We start from the raw sequence: 18,901 nt of genomic DNA on the forward strand, positions 1-18,901 counted from the left end.
AAAGAAAATTTTATTTTCTTCCTCTTTCTAGGTTATCTTATCTTCTTCTTTTTTTTTTTTAAAGAAAGAAAAAAGTTCCTGGACATCAGATCTACATGTGGTATGTACAAATTTGGTGAGAACCTGGCATCTGGTTCTGCCCAGAGCTGAAGAGTGAATCTATTACAGAGATCAGAGCTGTCATGATAATTATCAAGTGCAGTAAAAAATAGCATTTTGAAAAAAAAAATATACCTTTAGTATTGCCTTTCTAGAATTAACTATAAGCAAGAAAAAATTATTATTTTTTTTTAAAAGAAGAAAAGAACACTTTTTCTTCACTCTTAGTTCTAAGAGTTTGTTGTAGCAGCACTACTAAAGCTAGTTTGTACGCCGGAAAGAAATCTAAAAGGAATTCTACTACGAATGAAAAGAAACTCCCCAGAGATTTTCTCTAAACGTCAAACTAATTCTGTCCCTTCTGCCTGCCTCCAGCCCAGGCGCTCCCTCTCTGCACAGGCATTCTGCGGAGTTCATGGTGCGGGGACGCCACAGGTGACGTTGCTTAAAGGCCTTTCTTTGCACATGCACATGGGGACAGCTGAGGTGAACGGCTGCAAGCCCGGTTGTGGAGCTGTGCAGAGCCGGGTTCGAGCCCTGGCTCCCCATCCTCTTGCTAGCTGTGTGACCCCAGGCAGGTTACGAGCTCTGCAAGCCACACGCTTCATGTGTAGAGGGACGGATATTGCTGATCTCACAGGGTTGCTGTGAAGACTAAACAAGACAACCAGTGGGCAATTCTTAGCACAGTGTTTGGCACACAGAAAATGGGAGGACCACTGAGGGGTTCATCAGAAACATGAGGCCCTCATGTTTTAAATTAATTGCTGTTAATTTAAAAGGTGAAACAAAATCACACCTCGGTAAAGGCCTGATTAACAAAACATTGAAACTTGGGGATTCTAGACCACTGCGTTATTTCCTTTCCTTTAACAATGCTGCTTTGTTAGAGCATCCATCAGCTTCCTCAGCTGTAAATAGCAGGTGTCGTCCCCTCCCTGTGGGGTGGCTGTGGGGGCCCCACAAGCACTGAAAGCATTCCCCAAAGGCTGCCCACTACTCTACTGAGGGATTCTGCAAGTTTTAACAAATAAGAGGGAGTCGACGCAACGCGCCAGCGCAGGGCCGGAGAGGAGGGGCTCTGGAAGGCGTGTGGGAGACCCCCTCTGCTGCTGGTGTTCTGTGACATGCGCCCTGCAGGGGCCCTGCTCTGCACACTCTCCCCGAGTCTGAGGGGGAGAACTGGCTGGGAGCTAGCTCTTTCCTGAACTTCTGGAAACTGCAACAAAGACACGAGAAACCTCTACCGTCTCGGGTCACTGCAGCGAGCGACGGTGCCAAAAGCCTCTCAGAGGTTTCCTCTGCGTTCAAATCCCCTCTCACCCTCTGCCGTTCCCTGGTAGCCTGAGATTTGACTGAGTCTAGTCTGTGGAGATTGGAAGTGAGAGTTCTAAGGCATCGAAGTGGAAAAGCACAGCTCTCCTGAGCTCTCGGCCCTGACGCAGCCCGACTGCTGGCGGCAGCCCCGTGGCTCCCGCGGGACCGCGAGGTCACTGAGGCCCACGGATTCCCGTGGTGCCTCCGGTTCCCAGCGCAGCAGCACCGAGGGTGACTACTCCACTCCTCGTGAAAGATGAGTGCAGTTTTGAAATAAATGCAAAAAAAAAAAAAAGAATGGAAAGGAATGAGAAAGACAAATGGAATCACATCACTAATGATGTCATTATTGCCTGGAAAGGAATGAGAGGAATGCCATTCTGTCCGTCTCTGGAGGTGTCTTTGAGAAGGGTTCTTTGGCTAAAGAAAGGAACAGTTTCACCTTCCTTTTCAATTTGGTAAGGACATCTCTGGCCTGCTCAATCTTGAGGCTTCCCCGTGGGAAATCTGTGAAGGATTATATTAATACATCAGAAGGAAGAGACAGACAGGGAAGGAGCCTGCACAGCCCCTGGGGCCGGAATGTGTAGTGGCAAAGTCATTCCTGCTGGCCTCGCCGCAGTCCCAGGCTGGCCTGCGGAAGGAGCCCTCGCCCCTCTGTTGGATTCTCTCTGCTGCTTGGGGGCACCTAGCTATTTCCTTCTTTCCGTTTTCTGTCCCAGCGGCTCTGTGACTGTGACCGGCCAACAGGCGCGACAGTCCCACAGCCCACCCTGCCCTCGGCACCAGGCGGAGAGCTGGGGCCTCGCTCTCTCAACCGTGAACCATCGGTAAGACTTCCTCCAGCCTCCTCACGCCTCCCTCCAGTTTCCAAGAAAGTCTGCTCCGCTCGCTCGCACGCACTCACACAACCCGAACCCTCACCGCACGCCTGTCAGAAACGAGCGTCTGCGACTGCCACGACCTGGCCGAGGGAAAGCGGCCTGTCGGCAGTTGTGCTCACCCCCCTCCCTTCCTACATCTGTCCCACAGTCTGGTGTCCGGGCAGGCGGGGCGCTGCAGGCTGAAGAGGACAACGCCCGCCGGCCCCCACAGCCTGCAACCGCCCCAGCCTCCGGGGAGGCCAGAAAGGCTCCCGCGTCCGGGAGGCAAACTCCGGTTTGCTCCAGCCCGGCTCGCTCCTCCGGTGACACCGACCGCATGCTCCGCTTCACAGCATGAACTGGCATCAAGCCTTGGGCTCTCCCACTCCTTGGCCTGCTCACCCCCTTCCCTTGGAAACATCCGAAACATCACCAAGAGGCACTGAGCACACAGACACGGGTGCCGGCCCCCTCGGGGCCGCAGAACCCAGCGCACAGGAGCAAACCGCCCGTGGGGCACGAGGCTCTCGTTCGGCGTTTCTCCACGACCTGTCCTTATAAATTATCCCCTCTTACTCGGAACGGTGTTTGTTCAAGGAGGAAGGATGGAACCAATTAAGTGATGCTCTAGGTTATTTGTGGCCTAAATAAGGACTAGGTTGGCATCTCTCTGCTGGACGGCTTGGTCCCAGGGACAGTGGCCTTTCATTCAGCCTGTTTGCCGCCGAGTTTGTGACTCGGTGCTGGCGGACCCATGGGAGATTGGGGCAAGCCTGCTAAGGAGCACACACGGAGCTGGCCTCTCCTGCGAGGAGTGTCTCTCTGACACGCCAGCTCTGTGCGGGCTGGAGGCCCCCAGGAGGAGGAGGGCGGGGAGCGCACTCACGTCTGCTGCCGTCTCACTTCCCTCCGGGGATGCCAGCCTTTTCCCCCTTCTCCACCTGGGCTGGGCAGTTTCTGGGCTTGCGGGGCAGGTAGTGTGCGGGCACCCACCACACACAGCGTAGCACACCGAGGGATGTGGCTGGAGCCAAGTGACGATGGCTGCAGGCCCCACTGTGTCCCTCCCTTGGCCAATGCTTCCAGAGGAGACACGGCCTGCAACGTCTGAGCAGCAGCTGGACTTTGTTCAGGGTTTCTCTGGCCTCCTGCCCAACCCTGCACCTGCTTTTGGCTTGCTAGAACTCTGTGCCGGGGGATGCACGGGGCCAGGCTGAGGAGGCAGGTAGTGAGGTTAGGGAATGGAAGGAGGGGAGGGGAGGCTGAATTTCCTGGGGGAGGTGCCACTTCTTGTCACTCTTACATCAGCCTAGCGCCCCCAGTGGCTTCCAGAAGGAGGCAACTGTCCCTGCACTGAAGGCTCTAAGCCATGCTCCTGGTGCGCTGATGGGAAAAGGTGGGTGTTTGGGAAAGGGGCAGGGTGAGCACAGGCAGGGATTTCTTTGCTTAAACATCAGAGGCAGGCCCAGGACCTCGCCGACACATTTCAGAAGCTTGGGAGAGGAGCCAGCTAAGGGCTGGACAGTCGGTGACTCAGCATCCCTGAGCCCGGGAGCTGCTCCCTCAGATCTCGTCCCAGGCCACTGGGAATCCAGAAAGAGACAATATTGATGGTGACCATGTTGTCAAAAGCCCAGTCTGGGCTATATGAGAGAAAGGCTTTGATTCTTCTTCAAACTTTTGTCCTGTGGTGCGTCTTTCCTGACGGCTCTTTGTGGGATAGAGATGAAAGAAACAATTTTCCTAATTCCTGGGTCTTTCCTTTTTTTTTTTTTTTTTGCCTGACAAAAGTGGACATTTGTATGTCCCTCCAGTCTACTCATATACTCACAGATATAATAAAATAAGTTTAAATATTAAAGAGAAAACACAAAGATACTTGGAATAACTATGCATTTAAAACCCTGACTACGGTATCAACATGATGATGATCATAATTACAATGGTAATAACAAAAATAATTAGTATAATAATATTATCTTTATGAGCAGCATGGAACTTTCATTCCTGATCTGGAAGAAGAAAAGGAAAAAAAAATGTCAGGTGAAAGAGTAAGAAGTTTCCAACTTAAGCAGACAGAAGAATTTTCTTCAAAATGAAAAGAACATTTTAAGTTGTCTTTTCCCCTAAGAGATCAGATCTAGAAAGGGCTAGAACGGAACCGTGCCGGGGAGTCCAGGGTGCTGTCCGATAAGGCAAACTAAGGCTCATTTGCAGCCAAGATGAGAGGCCTTGTGACTCGGTAAGAGCAGATCTGATGGGACATTGCTGCCACCTGGCTGCCAAGAGTCCCTTCCAGGCTGGCCTAGCTCCGGCTCCAGGAGGGACCTGGCTTCCACGTCTGCGAAGGTGTGGCGGCTCCCCTCACCCTCCCTGAACCGACCCCTTTCCTGTTATCTCAGAGCGATGGCACCTCCCCAGCTCCGGATAGAGACGGGGTTGATCACGCCCAGGGACAGCACCTCTCTGCTGCCAGCCTTGTGCGACTCTGCCTCCCGCGGGGGCCTTGCAGTGCTGCCAGGGTGTGCCCAGCAGTTCACGGTGTCCTTCCTTCTTGCCCAGGGCCCGGACTAAGCTGTTTCCAGTTTAGGGACCTATTTCTTTATAAGTAAGAATTTACGATTGGAGTGGGGAAGTTTCCAGAGTTAGTTCACAGCTAAGAGCTAAGTAACGGCTTCGTTACTGAAGTAGGGTGGATGTCACTACAAAACACCGTTCACAGTAGACGCTTCCGCGAGGCCGCAGCGTGAGGAGGTATGGGAGGGAGGATGAGGAAGGGGCTGCCGGAACAGGAAAGGCCTCTTTGCACCTTGGAAGTTGGCTGTAGGGTCAGGTAAGGACTCAGCTTCAGAGCCAAACAATTAGAACCACTCTTTTAAAGTTCGCCCTCGACCAGACGCCCCTACATCCACATTCACATATTTCAGAGATATTTACTGAGTCCTTATTACTGAGGACTCCCCGCCCCCTCCCGCCCCCAATTTCAAAGCCTGAGAAAACTTCAAGAATGTATCAAAGGTGCAAAGAGGGCAAAGAGCAGATTTCTTTGGAAACGTAACTGTCCACAGGAGTGTTTTCCAAAGTGCAGCGTGAGACCGCCTGGCCGCCCTCACAGCGTGCCTCCGGCCTTCTGCCCACCGGACCCCTCGGAAACCAAAACCAAACCGTGTCTTGAGCAGACCTGGGCAATGAATGCGAGGAAAAGAATTCAAGAGCAAACAGAGGCTGGTGGCTGTCTACCGAGGGCGGGACCTGGCAAAGTCGGGAGGGCAGAACACAGCCCGGGGAGCTGGGGGAGAGTGAAGCATGGGGCGAGTCCCAGGATGCTGAGATCTCACCGGGGGGCCCTGGGGGACGCCACCTGGGGATCGAGACGGCCACACATAGGCTGTGGGGGGCCTGGAGGTCCCGCAAATGGCAGGGCTGGCCGGACGGGCAGGGTTGTGGGCACAGTGGGGCGAGGCTGGAGGCTGGGGAGTCTCTCTGGGTCTCTGTCCCCAAAGTACAACTCAACTAAAGCCATGCTCATCATCCAATGCACCTGCCCAGTATCCGCCTCCCACATCTCTCTCCTTCTAGCTCCTGCCAGCTCCCCTGACGTCCTCCTGCTAGCCAACAGCCTGAGAAAGACAATGGGCATTAAAGTAAAATTAAATTAAAAAAAAAAAAAAAAAGGAAAGACCAGAGTAAACTGTTACAACAGCACAACAGAAGAGCTGAGATTGTGTCTGACTAACCTCAGTCAGCTTCTTGGAGTACCAGTGGAAGTAAACCCTCACACGCATCTGTCGTTCGGTAAGGCACTAGGAGGGAATGATGTAGAATCAAGACCGCGCCAGCTGTGGTGGCGGCCGGGGGCCTCGTGGGCCGGGGCCAAGGGAGGTGGCGCACCCACACCCTAGACGCCTGGGCCACCACATTGGTTACATGCCTATGTTATATCGCTTTTTTTTTGTGCAATTATATTGAGGAATAGTCTATTGGTATCATTGGAGTTGAACACAAGGTAGGAACGAGGGTGCAGAGTGCTACATTCTACTAGGGTGTCCTCGACGACCGCTAGCCCTATGCTACGCGACTAGGGGTTGATTCAGAGAGAAAATAAATCTTCAGAAAAGGAAAAAACTAAAGTCTGCAACACACATTATTAATGACATTTGAGGAATAACATTGCTTAGGGATTTATCCAGAGTGCTCAGAAAAAGACAATCTGCCCCTCCCCTGGGGGTTTCTGTCAGCCTGGCCACCCCCTGGCATTCCTGACAAATGAGCCAGGAATGGGCTTCACCAACCCCAGACCAACCCCCAAATATCAGCCTCCTCAGGCCACGGCCTGACATCCTGGAGGGGTGTTGACCCTTTAGAGTTCTGGAAAAATCCCTAATTCTCATGTTCAATTAATTAAAACTCTATTGGATTTTCATATCGGGTGTCCCTGACAGCAAAGTCTTCAGTGTCACTTGCTGCCATATGAAAATAATCTTTGAAAAGTTCATAGATCAAGTTTTTCAAAAACTGGGGCCCCTCACTTCCGGAAGCTTCCTGTCGCTCTCCTCTTCTCCTTTCCAGTTGGGTGCAGAATGGGCTCGTGAGCTGTGTTTTTTGATTACTGACGTTTTCTTTTTTTTTTCTTTTTGTTTTTTAAAATAAAAAGCATAGATTTCCCCCCCTCCTTAATCCCTTCCTTTTTAAAATGTCCTCTTCTCTGCTCTAAGTCCTCCCACCTCCTGGTTCAAGTTTTATTTGTGTCTTGTCGTCGTCCCTGTCCCCGGCCCCCCGCCCCTGCCCGCTTGCATTGTTTGTGTGCGGCGTCCTCAGTATAAAAAGCCGGCTCCGTCCCAGGAGCGCCCTCCCCGCCTCCCCCTCCTCCCCACCTGCGCTCCCCCTCCCCCTCCAGTGTTTATATGTAAGGGTACTGGTTGACCTTGGCGGGGCTCAGTGGGTATCCAGTGTAGACGGTGGAGGCTGGCGAGGCGCTGATGTAGGTCTGGTGGGCGAACTGGGCTGGATACTGACTCGGGTGGATGGTGGGCGAGGGCAGGACCCGGGGCCCCATGCTCACGGGGACCTGGTGGACGATGCTGGCCGGGTAGGCAGTGTGCTGCACGGTGTGGCGCGCCGAGCCTTGGGAGGCCACCAGGTGGGCCACGGTGCCGGTGGAGCCCAGGGCGGCGGGCGCCGTGTAGGTGTAGAGGTGGGGCTGGGCGGGGAGGTGCGCGGCGGCCAGGTGCGGGTGGACAGTGCCGTGGCTGGGGCTGTTGTGCGGGAAGGAGTACGGGGCCTGGGCCATGGTGGGAGTGATGTAGGCCTGCTGCCGGCGGTGGCTCCCCGCGCGGTCCGCGGTGATGTGCTGCTGGGCCTGCGGGGAGAGGCGCGAGAGGCGGTTACGGCGCCACGCGGAGGAGGGAGGCGCCAGAAGCGACACGAGAGCTCCCCCTATGGGCCGAGAAAGTCCCGACACCCCAGGCCGGGACGGCACAGGGCTACAGCCAGCGGCAAAGCTGACAGAGAGGACGTTTCCCAGAGGACACGCAGGGCTGGGAAGTGTCGGGAGGCCACTGCTCTCTGCGTGGCGCCTGCTTGCTTCCCGGCTTGGCGTTTGAAATGCCATTAACCCACTTCAAAGAACCCCTCCTGCGGGGACAGCCTAAGTCTCCGCGACACAGGACACAGGCTTGGGGCACAGGCTGGGCGCAGCGCTTGCGGACAAGGGGCTCCGAACAGGAGCTCGCCCTCGCCCTCGCCTCACCTCAGAGTTTCCGAGGAGACGGCCCCGCACTCACCCTGCGATCCAGAGCCGACGCTGACCCTGCTCACGCAGCCTGCTCTGCGCCCCGGAAACGGAAACGCTGCTTCCCTTAAATCTCACTCTGCCCCACCAGCTCCCCCCCACACACACTCCTGGGACCACGCTGCCCCCGGCCGGGGTCTCTGCGTGTGGTCTCCCTCCCTGCGATGAGCTGAGCCCCAGCCGGCTGGGCCAGGACACAGGCTTTACCCTTTGCTGGGCGGAAACAGCGCTCCGTGGGCCACCCCATTTTTGACCCTGGCACCACGTCACCGAGGGCTCTGTAACATTAGACGGGTCACTTTGCTTTGGGCCAGCTCTCAGTGAACCAGTGAGACCAGCTTCCCCAAGGGCGACTAGAAAGCCACCAGAAGGCACTGAGGGCACTTCCCGCCAGCAGCGGGCAGGACTGCAGCCCTGCGAGGTGGGGGAGGGTCCGCCAGTGACCCCCCCAGGACGGGGGTCGGTGGTCTCCTGGCCTGCGGGGCGGCGGGGCCTACCTGGCTGAGATTGAGCGGCTGCTGCTGCTGGAAGTGGGGGCCCGGCCGCTGCTGCCGGTAGGCGATCGCTCCAGACGAGCTCCCTGAAGAATGACCGCTGGTGGAGGTCACGTTGCTGGAGGACTTGGACTTGTAGGAGGACGAGTGGTGACTGGTGTTGACTGCAGGGGGAGGGGGAAAGGGTCGCAGGTCAGCGCAGGGCCACAGCTGCCCGGAAGACGCCACTCCCCAGCCTCCCCCAGACCCAGGGAGGGGTCGGCCTCGACTCTGGACTGGCAATTGGGCTCGGCTTGTTCCCCTGGTTGGGAGGGCGGACGGGCCACAAATGAGGGGATGAAGCAAAGGAAAAGGAAAAAGCTAGAGGCCCCGCCAGCCAACAGCCTAGGCCCCGCCTCACGCTCGTCCTGGAGGGGAGTGTTACATCCACACCTGGAAAATGGGTGGGAGGGACGTGCCATGGTTTGAATGTGCCCCCCCAAAGTTGATGTGTTGGGAACTTAATTTGCACCCAGTGCAACAGGGTTGGGGGTCCCCCCCACCCCTGTAAGAGGTGACTAGGTCATGAGGGTTCTGCCCTTGAGAGTGATCCATGATATCATTGAGGGAATGGGTCAGTTATCTTTAGAGTGGCTTTGTTATAAAAAAAAAAAGCTCAACCCCTTTGCTATCACACTCTCTTGCCCTTCCGCCTTCTACCATGGGAGGATGCAGCGTGAAGGCCCTCTCTAGATGCCAGAAGCCGGTGCCACCATGCTCTTGGGACTTCCAGCCTCCAGAACTATGACCCAAATAAACTTTTTTTTTTAGAGATAAGGTCTTACTCTGTCACCCAGGCTGGAGTGCGGTGGCACCATCATAGCTCACTGTAACCTTGAATTCCTGGATTTAAGTGATCCTCCTGTCCCAGCTTCCCAAGCAGCTACGATGACAGGTGCACCCCACCACAATAGGCTAATTTAATAAAAAAAATTTGTTGAGCCCAGGTCTGGCTATGCTGCCCAGGCTGGTCATGAGCTCCTGGCTTCAAGCGATCCTCCTAATGAACCACCAGAAGCTAAAATAACCCCTTAGGAGTTACTTGGTCTAGTGCTTTGACCCTAGGCAGGACGAGGCTAATTCATCCAGGGAATGGCTCTGTGAGCTGAACGTGGGCAAGCACAGTGACTGTTTCCATGTTACTGGCAAGGAGGCTGAAGAGTGGGAAAATGTGGCGACCCCCTGGCGGCACCTCCATGGCCAGCAGGTGGCTCCATCAGGGCTTTGCAAAGTTTGATTCCCGCATCTCATTAAACGCAGATCCTGGTCCAGCAGCTCTGGGGTGAGCATCTGCTTTCCTAACAAGCTCCCAGGGATGACGCTGCCGGTTGGTCAGTGGCCCACATTCGGAGTGGCCGGCGGCTCGAGGAGGGAGGCAGGTGGTACCCCAAGTAGGATGGCTCCCCTGATGCCCGGCCAGAGGGAGCCAAAGGAGGCTCTTCAGAGCCCAGCTGTTTTAACTCATCCGGCAGATACTTTTCCAGCTGCTGTTGTGTCACTATGTGCCACGCTGGGATGCGGGTGGCAGAGTGAAGGCTGAGAGTGTGACTAGGGAGGAAGCATCAGATCATGCAGATGAGGGGTAAGGGCAAACCAGTCAGCAACAGGCTCTGTCCAGGGAGGCCGCTCGAGCAGGGCTGGGGGTGGGAAGGACAGAGTCCAAGAGTTCGGCAGGCAGGGGCAGGGCGGTCCACTGGTAGGTGAGGTCATCTGCCTCCCCTGGGGGAGCCCTGCAGGCAGGACTGGCCCCTCCTTGATGAAAGAAGAGATGCTTGGCCAGTCCCCAATGTCCCTGCACCTCCTCTTCTCCAGGGGGCTCCCACCCAACACACCCATTGCATGAATACACACAGAACACAAAACACAGGAACAACAACAGCAAAAGCAACAGGCAGACCCAGACTAAGAAGATACTGGGTTTCTTAGGAGCAAACCTGCACAGTAGCCTAGGAAAGCATGGGAGAGAAGGTCCCAGACACTTTCTCTTGCTTGCATGCCAACGGGGCAGAAAAAGTGGGGTTAGTAGGCAAAGGCTATGGCAACACAGCGGGCAGACTGTGTTGTTTGTGTTGTATAGTTAGAAACCATAGTTACAATAAGTATTGCTTCTGTTCCTTAGAAACTAAAGAACAGAGGAGGGTTAATGGATTAGAAAATGTCTTCCAGGTGGAAAGACAGGCAGATGGTCCCCCTCTAAGACCCACAGGGCAGGGCAGACCAGGAAATGAACACGAGCTTGGGGCTGGGCTGGGGGCTGGGGGCTGGGGGCTGGCGGCTTCCCTGGGCAACCAGTTCCTGTTGGTATGAGGTATGTGCACAAATGAAGGCAAGGCCAGCTCTTAGACTAAGAATAAGACTGAGGAAGGCTTTGCTCAGGACAAGAGAGGGCACATTTTAAGAGAGAAAGGTAATGAATGACCTCATTTTCATTGTCTTTTGCTTATTTGAACACTTTATGCATTGTATCTTGCATTCAGTGATTTGTTTTTCTTCATTAAGTTTCAGGAATGTGACTGGACTACTTTCATGACCTTGACTTTCTATGGAGGACAAGTATATTTCTGTGATTTATAGTTTCTGCAAACCTTGCTAGACTCTAAAATTACTGTCTGGTGACACTGAAAAGTATAAGAAGGTCTATGAGAGGAAAGGCGAAGTAATTGACAGTCAATGTGAGAAAGACCTTTGGCTCAGGAGACCCAGTCATCTGCCAAGGCATGTCCTTATTTGAGGAAGTTGCCCAAAGTAGGGGTGTTCAAGAGAAGAATCATGTAACATGTCTAATATTACGGGATAAACAGCAAGAACGTTTCTCAAGATGTCCAAAGACAAGTCTACGTCTCATGTTGCTCAGAACACTTATGCTGGGGCCTGGGCACATTAGGCAAAAACAAAAGCCTAATGCCATCTCAGCTAGGTATCCTGTGGTAGTTAGGGTAAAAGTGGTGAATCTGGTCATTCTTGGGGCAGAGGGTGCTAAATATTAATGAACCACACATAATAAGGGCCAGGCCCTTGATTGAATTGGGTTGGATCAATTCTATTACAAATCCCAGGTGATGAAATCAAAGTCAGAGAGGAGATGCCTGAGGCTGGGGCCGGCCAAGAGAGGATGCTGATTAATTGTTGATGAAGAGGTCTCAGCCTTGCAACAGGGGCAAAGGAAAACCGGACACCTGAGGACGGGAGATTGTGACACACACTTAAGATGGAGGGGAGCCTCCTTGTCCCCCAAAACCAATGGCACCCCTGTCCTGAGTAACAGGAGAGGGAAGCAGTGGGTGCTAATCAGAGGCCCCCAGAGCTGACTGTGCACTGGCACCTGGAGCCCCTCCCGCCACACCCCGGATCAGAATCTGCGGGCAGGTGCCTGGGAACCAGCATTCTTAGCGAGTCTCCCAGAGCCAGCTTGGCCCTGGTGGAGCACAACTGCATTTAGGCATCAGGGCCCTGAGAGACCCACTGTCCCCAAGCCAACCCTCTCAAAGGCTCCCCAAAACCTGGGGCAGGGAGAGGTTTTTGTGCATCCAATGTAGGACAAAAAATAGAAAGGAAATGTTGGCTCTCTGCAGAAGTCCCATTTCTCTCCCTCCCTCAGCCACATGGCTACTGTGTTGGCATCAGACTCCTTCCTGCTCTGTAGCAGAACGCAGTTGTGCTTGCTGTCTGGGCCCTGGCTGTGCGTGTCACCTCTCTGCTCCTATTCCAACTTCCTGAGCCTTTTGTGCTAGTTACACATGAGGGAGAAACACTGAGCTGGAAGGAACTACAGGGTGAGTCTGCAAAGTGACGAGGCCGGTCAGTCTTCTTTTTTTTTGAGACAGAGTCTCACTTTGCTGCCCAGGCTAGAGTGAGTGCCGTGGAGTCAGCCTAGCTCACAGCAACCTCAAACTCCTGGGTTCAAGCAATCCTGCTGCCTCAGCCTCCTGAGTAGCTGGGACTACAGGCATGCGCCACCATGCCCGGCTAATTTTTTCTCTATATATTAGTTGGCCAATTAATTTCTTTCTATTTATAGTAGAGGCGGGGTCTCGCTCTTGCTCAGGTTGGTTTCGAATTCCTGAGCTCAAACGATCTGCCTGCCTCGGCCTCCCAGAGAGCTAGGGTTACAGGCATGAGCCATGAGGCCGGTCAGTCTTAGATGGAACGGGTGTGACAGAGCCTGGCACTTTGCTGTGCTCACCACAGGGACAGGGCAGAGCTGGTAATACTGCTGGAGCGGGAGGGCCCTGAATAGTGAGGGGCCAAGAGAGTAGTAACTCCTCTTGTAGAGATGACCTAAGGGGCTAATGCTGAAGGTCAACCTCCTAATATATATTTTGGAGCTGTGAAGAAACATTCTAGAATTTTCTGGTGCCTTGCCCAGCTACTCTCCTGTCCTGGGAGCAGCCCTGTGTTCGTGGGGTGCAGGCCCCCCCACCCCCCCGTGGCCCTGTCTGCAGGGTGCTGGGAGTGCTTAGGGCACAGATAAGCTCTGGAGCCAGAGCTCCTGGGCAGCCTGGCCACGTGCCTTGGTGAGCTGGTTACCCTTCTCTGTCTCATAGCCTGAAAACTGGGAAAACCATGGTAGGAGGATGAGGATGAAATGAGTTAACATATGCAGAATGTTCAGGTCTGGCACTTAAGCACTGAGTAACTGGCATGTAAGAACTTTGTAGTTATTAGCTACAAAGCTATCTTGGTGTCATTAGCTTTGAACACTGTCTCCTGGCTAAAGCTGATGCTCAAGAAGCAGGTGTCTCTCCAGGCTAGAACATTCAAATGGAAATGGGGGATTGGGAGCCTGGGCGTCGCTGGCCCTGAGGTGGGGTGAAGGCAGCTCCAGGGCGGGCAGCGGGCTTCCTGCGGCTCATGTCCCAGGAGTTCTGGCTCCTGCCCTGCCTGGACTAAGTTGTTGAACTTTTCTTCAACCTTGCATCCTTCCAACAAATTCTTTGTCTTAAGCCAGTGCAGAGTTCACTCTGCTGCCTTCCAAGGGAACCTTAACTGACTCAAGAGACCTGAAAAGGCCATGGGAGAAACCCTCAAGGGTCTTTCCTGTGCTGAGAGCCACGGGGGGGGGGGGGGGAAATACTGTGAGAAAATGGACTGTTCCTCAAGCGGCACCCACTCAGCCTGACCTGAGCTCTCCGGCACTCTGGGGCCTCCAGCTGGGGTAGCTGCGACGGGCCTGTGCCTCAGCCTACGCCAGTCACCTGGCACCAGGGAGCTGAACAAAGCTGCTTTCCTGACTTTTCCAAGCCTGGGATGATTTTGCACCAGAGGCTCATAGTAGTGTTGAGGCCACTGGCTGGGGAAGGGCAGGGACCAGGCAACAGAGGAGTGACCTTGGCCTTGCACGTGAGGGCACGGGCAGCCTGTGTCACGTACTGAATGAGTTCCACCTGCAGCGTCAAGGTGTTTGCAAACATATTTAAAGAACTTAAATGATGATATGATACACAACATGACATAAATTATACCCTTTGCAAATAAAATATCTAAACTTAAAAATGTGTGCTGGATATAGTTTTAAACAATTATTTAACGGATATCTGAGGAGAAAAGTACATGGGCCACTCTCTAAGGAATCTGTTCACCTCACAGGGCTCGTTGGTTACCACTAGAGAAGGCCGCTTCCTGCCGGGGTTTCCACCAAGACACTTTGCCTGGGTAAAGAAGGCAGGAGAGTGTTTGGAGAGAGATGTCCTCATGGCATTGTGGAAGGGCCTGCCTCATTTTCTTTTCCTCACAGGGGTACGCCTCATTTTGGGGATTCCAGCCTGGTTCTCTGGCTCCAGGTCACCAGAAACGAGCAGTACGTCAACATCAATGACAGCAGGCCAACCAGCCTGGCCCCTGTCAACCGGAGTGCCCACCCTGGTGTCTGGCACTGTCACGGGTCCGTCCTTCCTGAAGGTAAGGCCTCCTGCCTTCTTTTGAGAGCATGCCTGGCATGGGGTTCAAGCCGTGTCTCCCTCACGAGGCAGCTCAGCGGCCCTACATTTATTTCCGCCAGGACGCCGCGGGGACCATGACACCCTGGCCCACAGAGCACGGACTCTGGCGTCAAAGCCGCTCGGAGCCTGCCTCGTCTTGACAGGAACGGCCCTGCTGGGGGACCAACAGGATTTGAACATGGAGCAGCTTTAGCAGGGTGCTGAGATGGCTGCATTTAAGGAAAATTTCTTCAGAGGAAAGGTAGCTGGGGTAGCTACACAGTCAGGGAAAGAGAACTTGTGACGCGAATGCCGGGAGGTGGGCCCCCACTTGGGCCATCACGCCACCCCGGGTTAGGAGGAGGAGGCGGCGGGAGTAGAAAGCTCGCAGCTGTTTCCATTTCCCCTTCAGGCAGAGCGTCTGGGTGCAAAAGGGGCTGTCTCGGCTCTGTCGTGAGCTTTAGGGAGAGCATCCCAGGACACCGACCCGTACTTGGCAGGCTGGCCCGTGGCTCTGGGCTGGACAAGTCCCTAAAGACCTCGTCCTGAATCCCACTCTTCACCCTCGGTGGCAGCACACGAATGGTCTACACCCACCGGGCCTTACACGTGGTGACCACCCTGGGAAGATGCCCCCAGTTTTCTATAGCAACCCCAGGCCCTCCCGAGGAATTACAGCTTCTCGCATCTAAACAGAGCCCTTCTGGCAGTTTGTGTCCCTTCCCTTCTAAATGGTGCCATCGTGAAGGTGTTGACTGGCTCAGGGCTGCGGACGGTTCATGGCAGAAAAGCAGAACATGTAGATTTCTTCTGGGTTAGTCCCCAAATTCTTTCACTGTGAGTGTGAACCTGGGAAACGCTGAATAGATGCTGCCAAATCTAGGGGGAGCTAACTTCATTGGGAAGGTTAAATTCTCAGCCTTTATCCTAGGGCTCAATTTTCAGGACAAGGTTTCACGGGATGGGAGAAGTCCTTTTAACCACTTTGGGACCAGCGACTTTAGCTGACAGCCGTGATATGACTTTTCTAATTTTTCATTTATCAAAATAAAATTGTGAACATTTAAAAATAACGCAATGAAAACATATATGTATATGTTACCTATTCTGATTTACATTACAAGTAAAGCTGCCTGTAAAGTAAAACAAGCTTTCAGTGCTTTAAAGCTTTCCTCATCACACAAGAGGAAAACAGATTTGTCATCAATGCACAGCACAAACTATGGTGTAGACTATGAGGGCCGGCTGTGGGCAAGGTTTTGTGGCTGGTGAGTGTGGTCCCAAAGTGGTTAATAAAGCCAAGCGTGAGAAGAGAAATGCACCTGGCTCGGATCTCTCCTCCCAGCAGCGGAGAGGAGCCTCATTCACCTTCACCAAGCAAGACTCAGAGAAGGTTCTTCCCACATAGGGCGCCCACCTGCCACCAGGCTTCCTGGCAGGGAGTGATGCCAGATGTCAGCCAGGAACTGCCCAAACCAGGTATCCTTCCAGACCACTGGATAAGGAATGCACAGCTTTTATATTTAGCCACCTAGTTGGAAGCAGAGCTGTTGCAAAGGCAGCAAGGTGCTCGTTACGAAATACAAAGAGAAGGCGCTGCTTATACAGTGTGGTATTAAGGAGAACCCGACCTTGGCTAGCAAGGATCATCTGCAATGACTGGGCACTCTATCTCACTACCTCTCACGCAGCAGCATTTATAGCAGCAGCAAACAGAAAAACCAGTCTCCAGGGAGAGAGGTTCCCAGCCTGTCCTGGCCCCAAATTACCTGGCACCAGGCTGTCACATTCCACCAATACTTCGCTGGCCTGGGTTTTCAGGGGTGGCACGATGATCGTTCGGGGGTTCCCAGTGCAGTGACTCTCCAGGCTCCCCTTGGTGTCCAAGGCGTGCGCGTTGCTGTGCCCGGCGCGCTGCTGCACAGAGTAGGGGCTGGTGTTGCTGGAGGAGTCGGAGTAGGGAGAGTCGTGGACGGTGACACAGCTGATGACGTTTTTTCTTTGCTTGGATACAGTGCTGAAAACGTAAAGGGAGAAGTCAGAACTGTGAGGCGGCTTCGGGAGGCGGGCCTCATTGTGCCCGGGGCCGGGGATAGGGGAGGAATATGACTTCATTCTCCCTCGTCCTCAGAGGGGGGCTGGGCACACAGGAAGACATGCAAAGACATGAGTGAGGGGCTGGCGCTGGGCCCACAGGTCCTTCTGGAAACCGGGGAGAAGCTTCCAGGCCTGGGCTCCCCCCTGTGCAGCAGAGCTCAGCAGAGCCTTGGAGGAGGCACTGTAGCCTTGGAGCTATGTGGCCACCTGCTCTAGGTCACCAGAATGGGACATCTGAGCAGGCAGAGAGAACCAGCAAGAACCCGGCAACCTTCAGGTTGGTTTGGGAGAACCACTGTGCTGGGAGGGAAATGCCATAAACCTAGGCTTGGGGCCTGGAAGGTCCACAAAGCTTAAGCAGGAGGGAATGGACAACAAGGAACAGCAGCCTGAGCCGGTGGGACACCTCTTTGCCCTGAGGGTGCTCTGCGGGACGACTGTGTGCCATCCACCTGGGACCTCTGGAGTCCCCTTCTCAAATTCCCCAGTGCCAGGGCCAGGTGTCGGGGAGGAGACGGAGTTGCGGGGGGGCCTTGTGGAAAGGCTCCTGCCTTGCCAATGCTACGAGGGGGTCACTCTGAACCCCTGGTCTTCATCTTGCATCTGGAACTCCATACGATAGGGAGGAATTGGCTTGGGTTGGCTCTTGGCCGGCACATTTTTTCCAGAGATATTTATGTTACTGTGGTTACTTGGGGGAGCAATTCTGTCTGCCTCCAAGCTCACCGAGAGGCTGGTGGGATGATGGATGTGGAATTTATCACTTATTGAATAAGGCTTTAAAAATGGATGTTCATCTATTTCCGTATATTGATCATTTATTTTTGAGAAATAACAACTGCCTAAGCAAGCTGGTCAATTTTCAGCTAAATGGAAAGAGAGGCAGCTGGTATTTATAGTGTCTGATGGAGTCACAGCCACTCTAGGCTCTGGAGTTTGACCAGCAGAGAAGTGTGCAAACTCCCGAGCCCCACAGCATCCAGGCGTTGGAAGGACAGAGCAGGGCTGCTAGCCTACAGAAGGCCGGAGGGGACCAGGAGGCCCTGGCTCAGTTCCCGGATGCCTCGCACTACTCGCAGATGATGCTTCCAGTGGCTGGACACTGTCCTCTCTGGTTTGGGGTACAAGGGTCCCTAACTGTGTCTGTGGGTAAGAACATGGGTCCTGTAGCCGGATGTCTAACTTCAGCATGTGCTAGTGGTAGGGGCAAAGCTATTCAATCTCAGGGTGATTTCTTGGCCCCATCAGTAAAAGGTGGGTAATAATCATACCCACCATAGGCTTGTTCTGGCAACTAAGTGAGAAAATACATGGAAACTGTTTCGAATAGTACATAACGCACAATAAGTATTTCACAGAAGTTAGCTGCTGTTACTATTATAAGTTTATAGTAAGTTGTGATACCTTGTTTAACATGGGAAAACCGGTTTGTAAAAACCTTATCTAGGCAAAGAGGATTCTATCAGGTTAAGGACTTGCTGGTAAAGTTTCTTTTTTACTTGTCTATGAATAAGCCAGAAGACTGAAATGAAAGAAAATTAAAACTCAACAGTTAGGTATCTTTCGAGATCCACGCTAGGTGCTATAGGGAATACTTGTACAAAGAAATGTGTGTCTCTGCCCTTGAGGAGATTAAAGTCTCAGTGGGTGACTGTATAAAAACATGACAAGTTAAACAGTAAAAGCTGTAAAATAACCAGTTAAAGAGAATAATGGATGTCACAAATCCTTCTGTGATTAACTGTCAGCTGAGTTGTACAGATGATAATTGTTAAGAACTGGAGAGGGCGAGGAATGAATTGGTTGCATATATTTATGCCTCTTCACATTAATTTAGATAAAATAAATTTTAATTAATAAAGACCTACACTTCCCACTTATGACAGTTTAAATGCAAAAAGTCCATATGCTTGTTCCTCAAAAAGCTAAACACAGAGTTACCATATGAACTGTCAATTCCATTCCCAGGCATGTAGTCAAAGGCCAGCAGGGGCTCAAACAGACACCTGTGCGCTCACTGCAGCGTCACTCACACTAACCAAAGGGTGGAAACAACCTGAGTGTCCCCGATAGGTGAATGGCTAAACGAAACGTGGTATGTCCATACAATGGAATACTGTCCGGTCATAAAAACCAACGAAGCTCTGATATACGCTACAGCACAGATGAACCTTGAAAAGATTAAATGAAATAAGCCACACACAAAAGGGCAAATATTGTATGATTCCACATGTGTGAAATATCTCGAATAGCCAAATTCATTTAGACAGAAAACAGATTAGA

General features: G+C 53.0%; 1 protein-coding gene across 6 annotated transcripts in view; it reads right to left on the reverse strand.

Moving 5' to 3' along the window:
* Window positions 1–18,901, reverse strand: part of HIPK2 (homeodomain interacting protein kinase 2) — a 191,796-nt gene that overhangs the window by 3,976 nt on the left and 168,919 nt on the right. For 4 of the 6 annotated variants that reach the window (XM_076006652.1, XM_076006651.1, XM_076006654.1 and 1 more), the window contains exons 13-16: window positions 16,291–16,538; window positions 8,568–8,728; window positions 7,204–7,638; window positions 6,017–6,082 (exon numbers count right to left, since the gene is read on the reverse strand). In XM_076006652.1, coding sequence (XP_075862767.1) covers window positions 6,017–6,082; window positions 7,204–7,638; window positions 8,568–8,728; window positions 16,291–16,538 — 910 coding nt within the window. Of the gene's footprint in view, window positions 1–6,016; window positions 6,083–6,894; window positions 7,639–8,567; window positions 8,729–16,290; window positions 16,539–18,901 lie in introns of those variants that run through there. The other 2 variants (XM_012767994.2, XM_012767991.2) reach the window with 1 other exon arrangement.

Source organism: Microcebus murinus, chromosome 9 (assembly GCF_040939455.1).
Source record: "Microcebus murinus isolate Inina chromosome 9, M.murinus_Inina_mat1.0, whole genome shotgun sequence".
Taxonomy (NCBI): Eukaryota; Metazoa; Chordata; class Mammalia; order Primates; family Cheirogaleidae; genus Microcebus; species Microcebus murinus.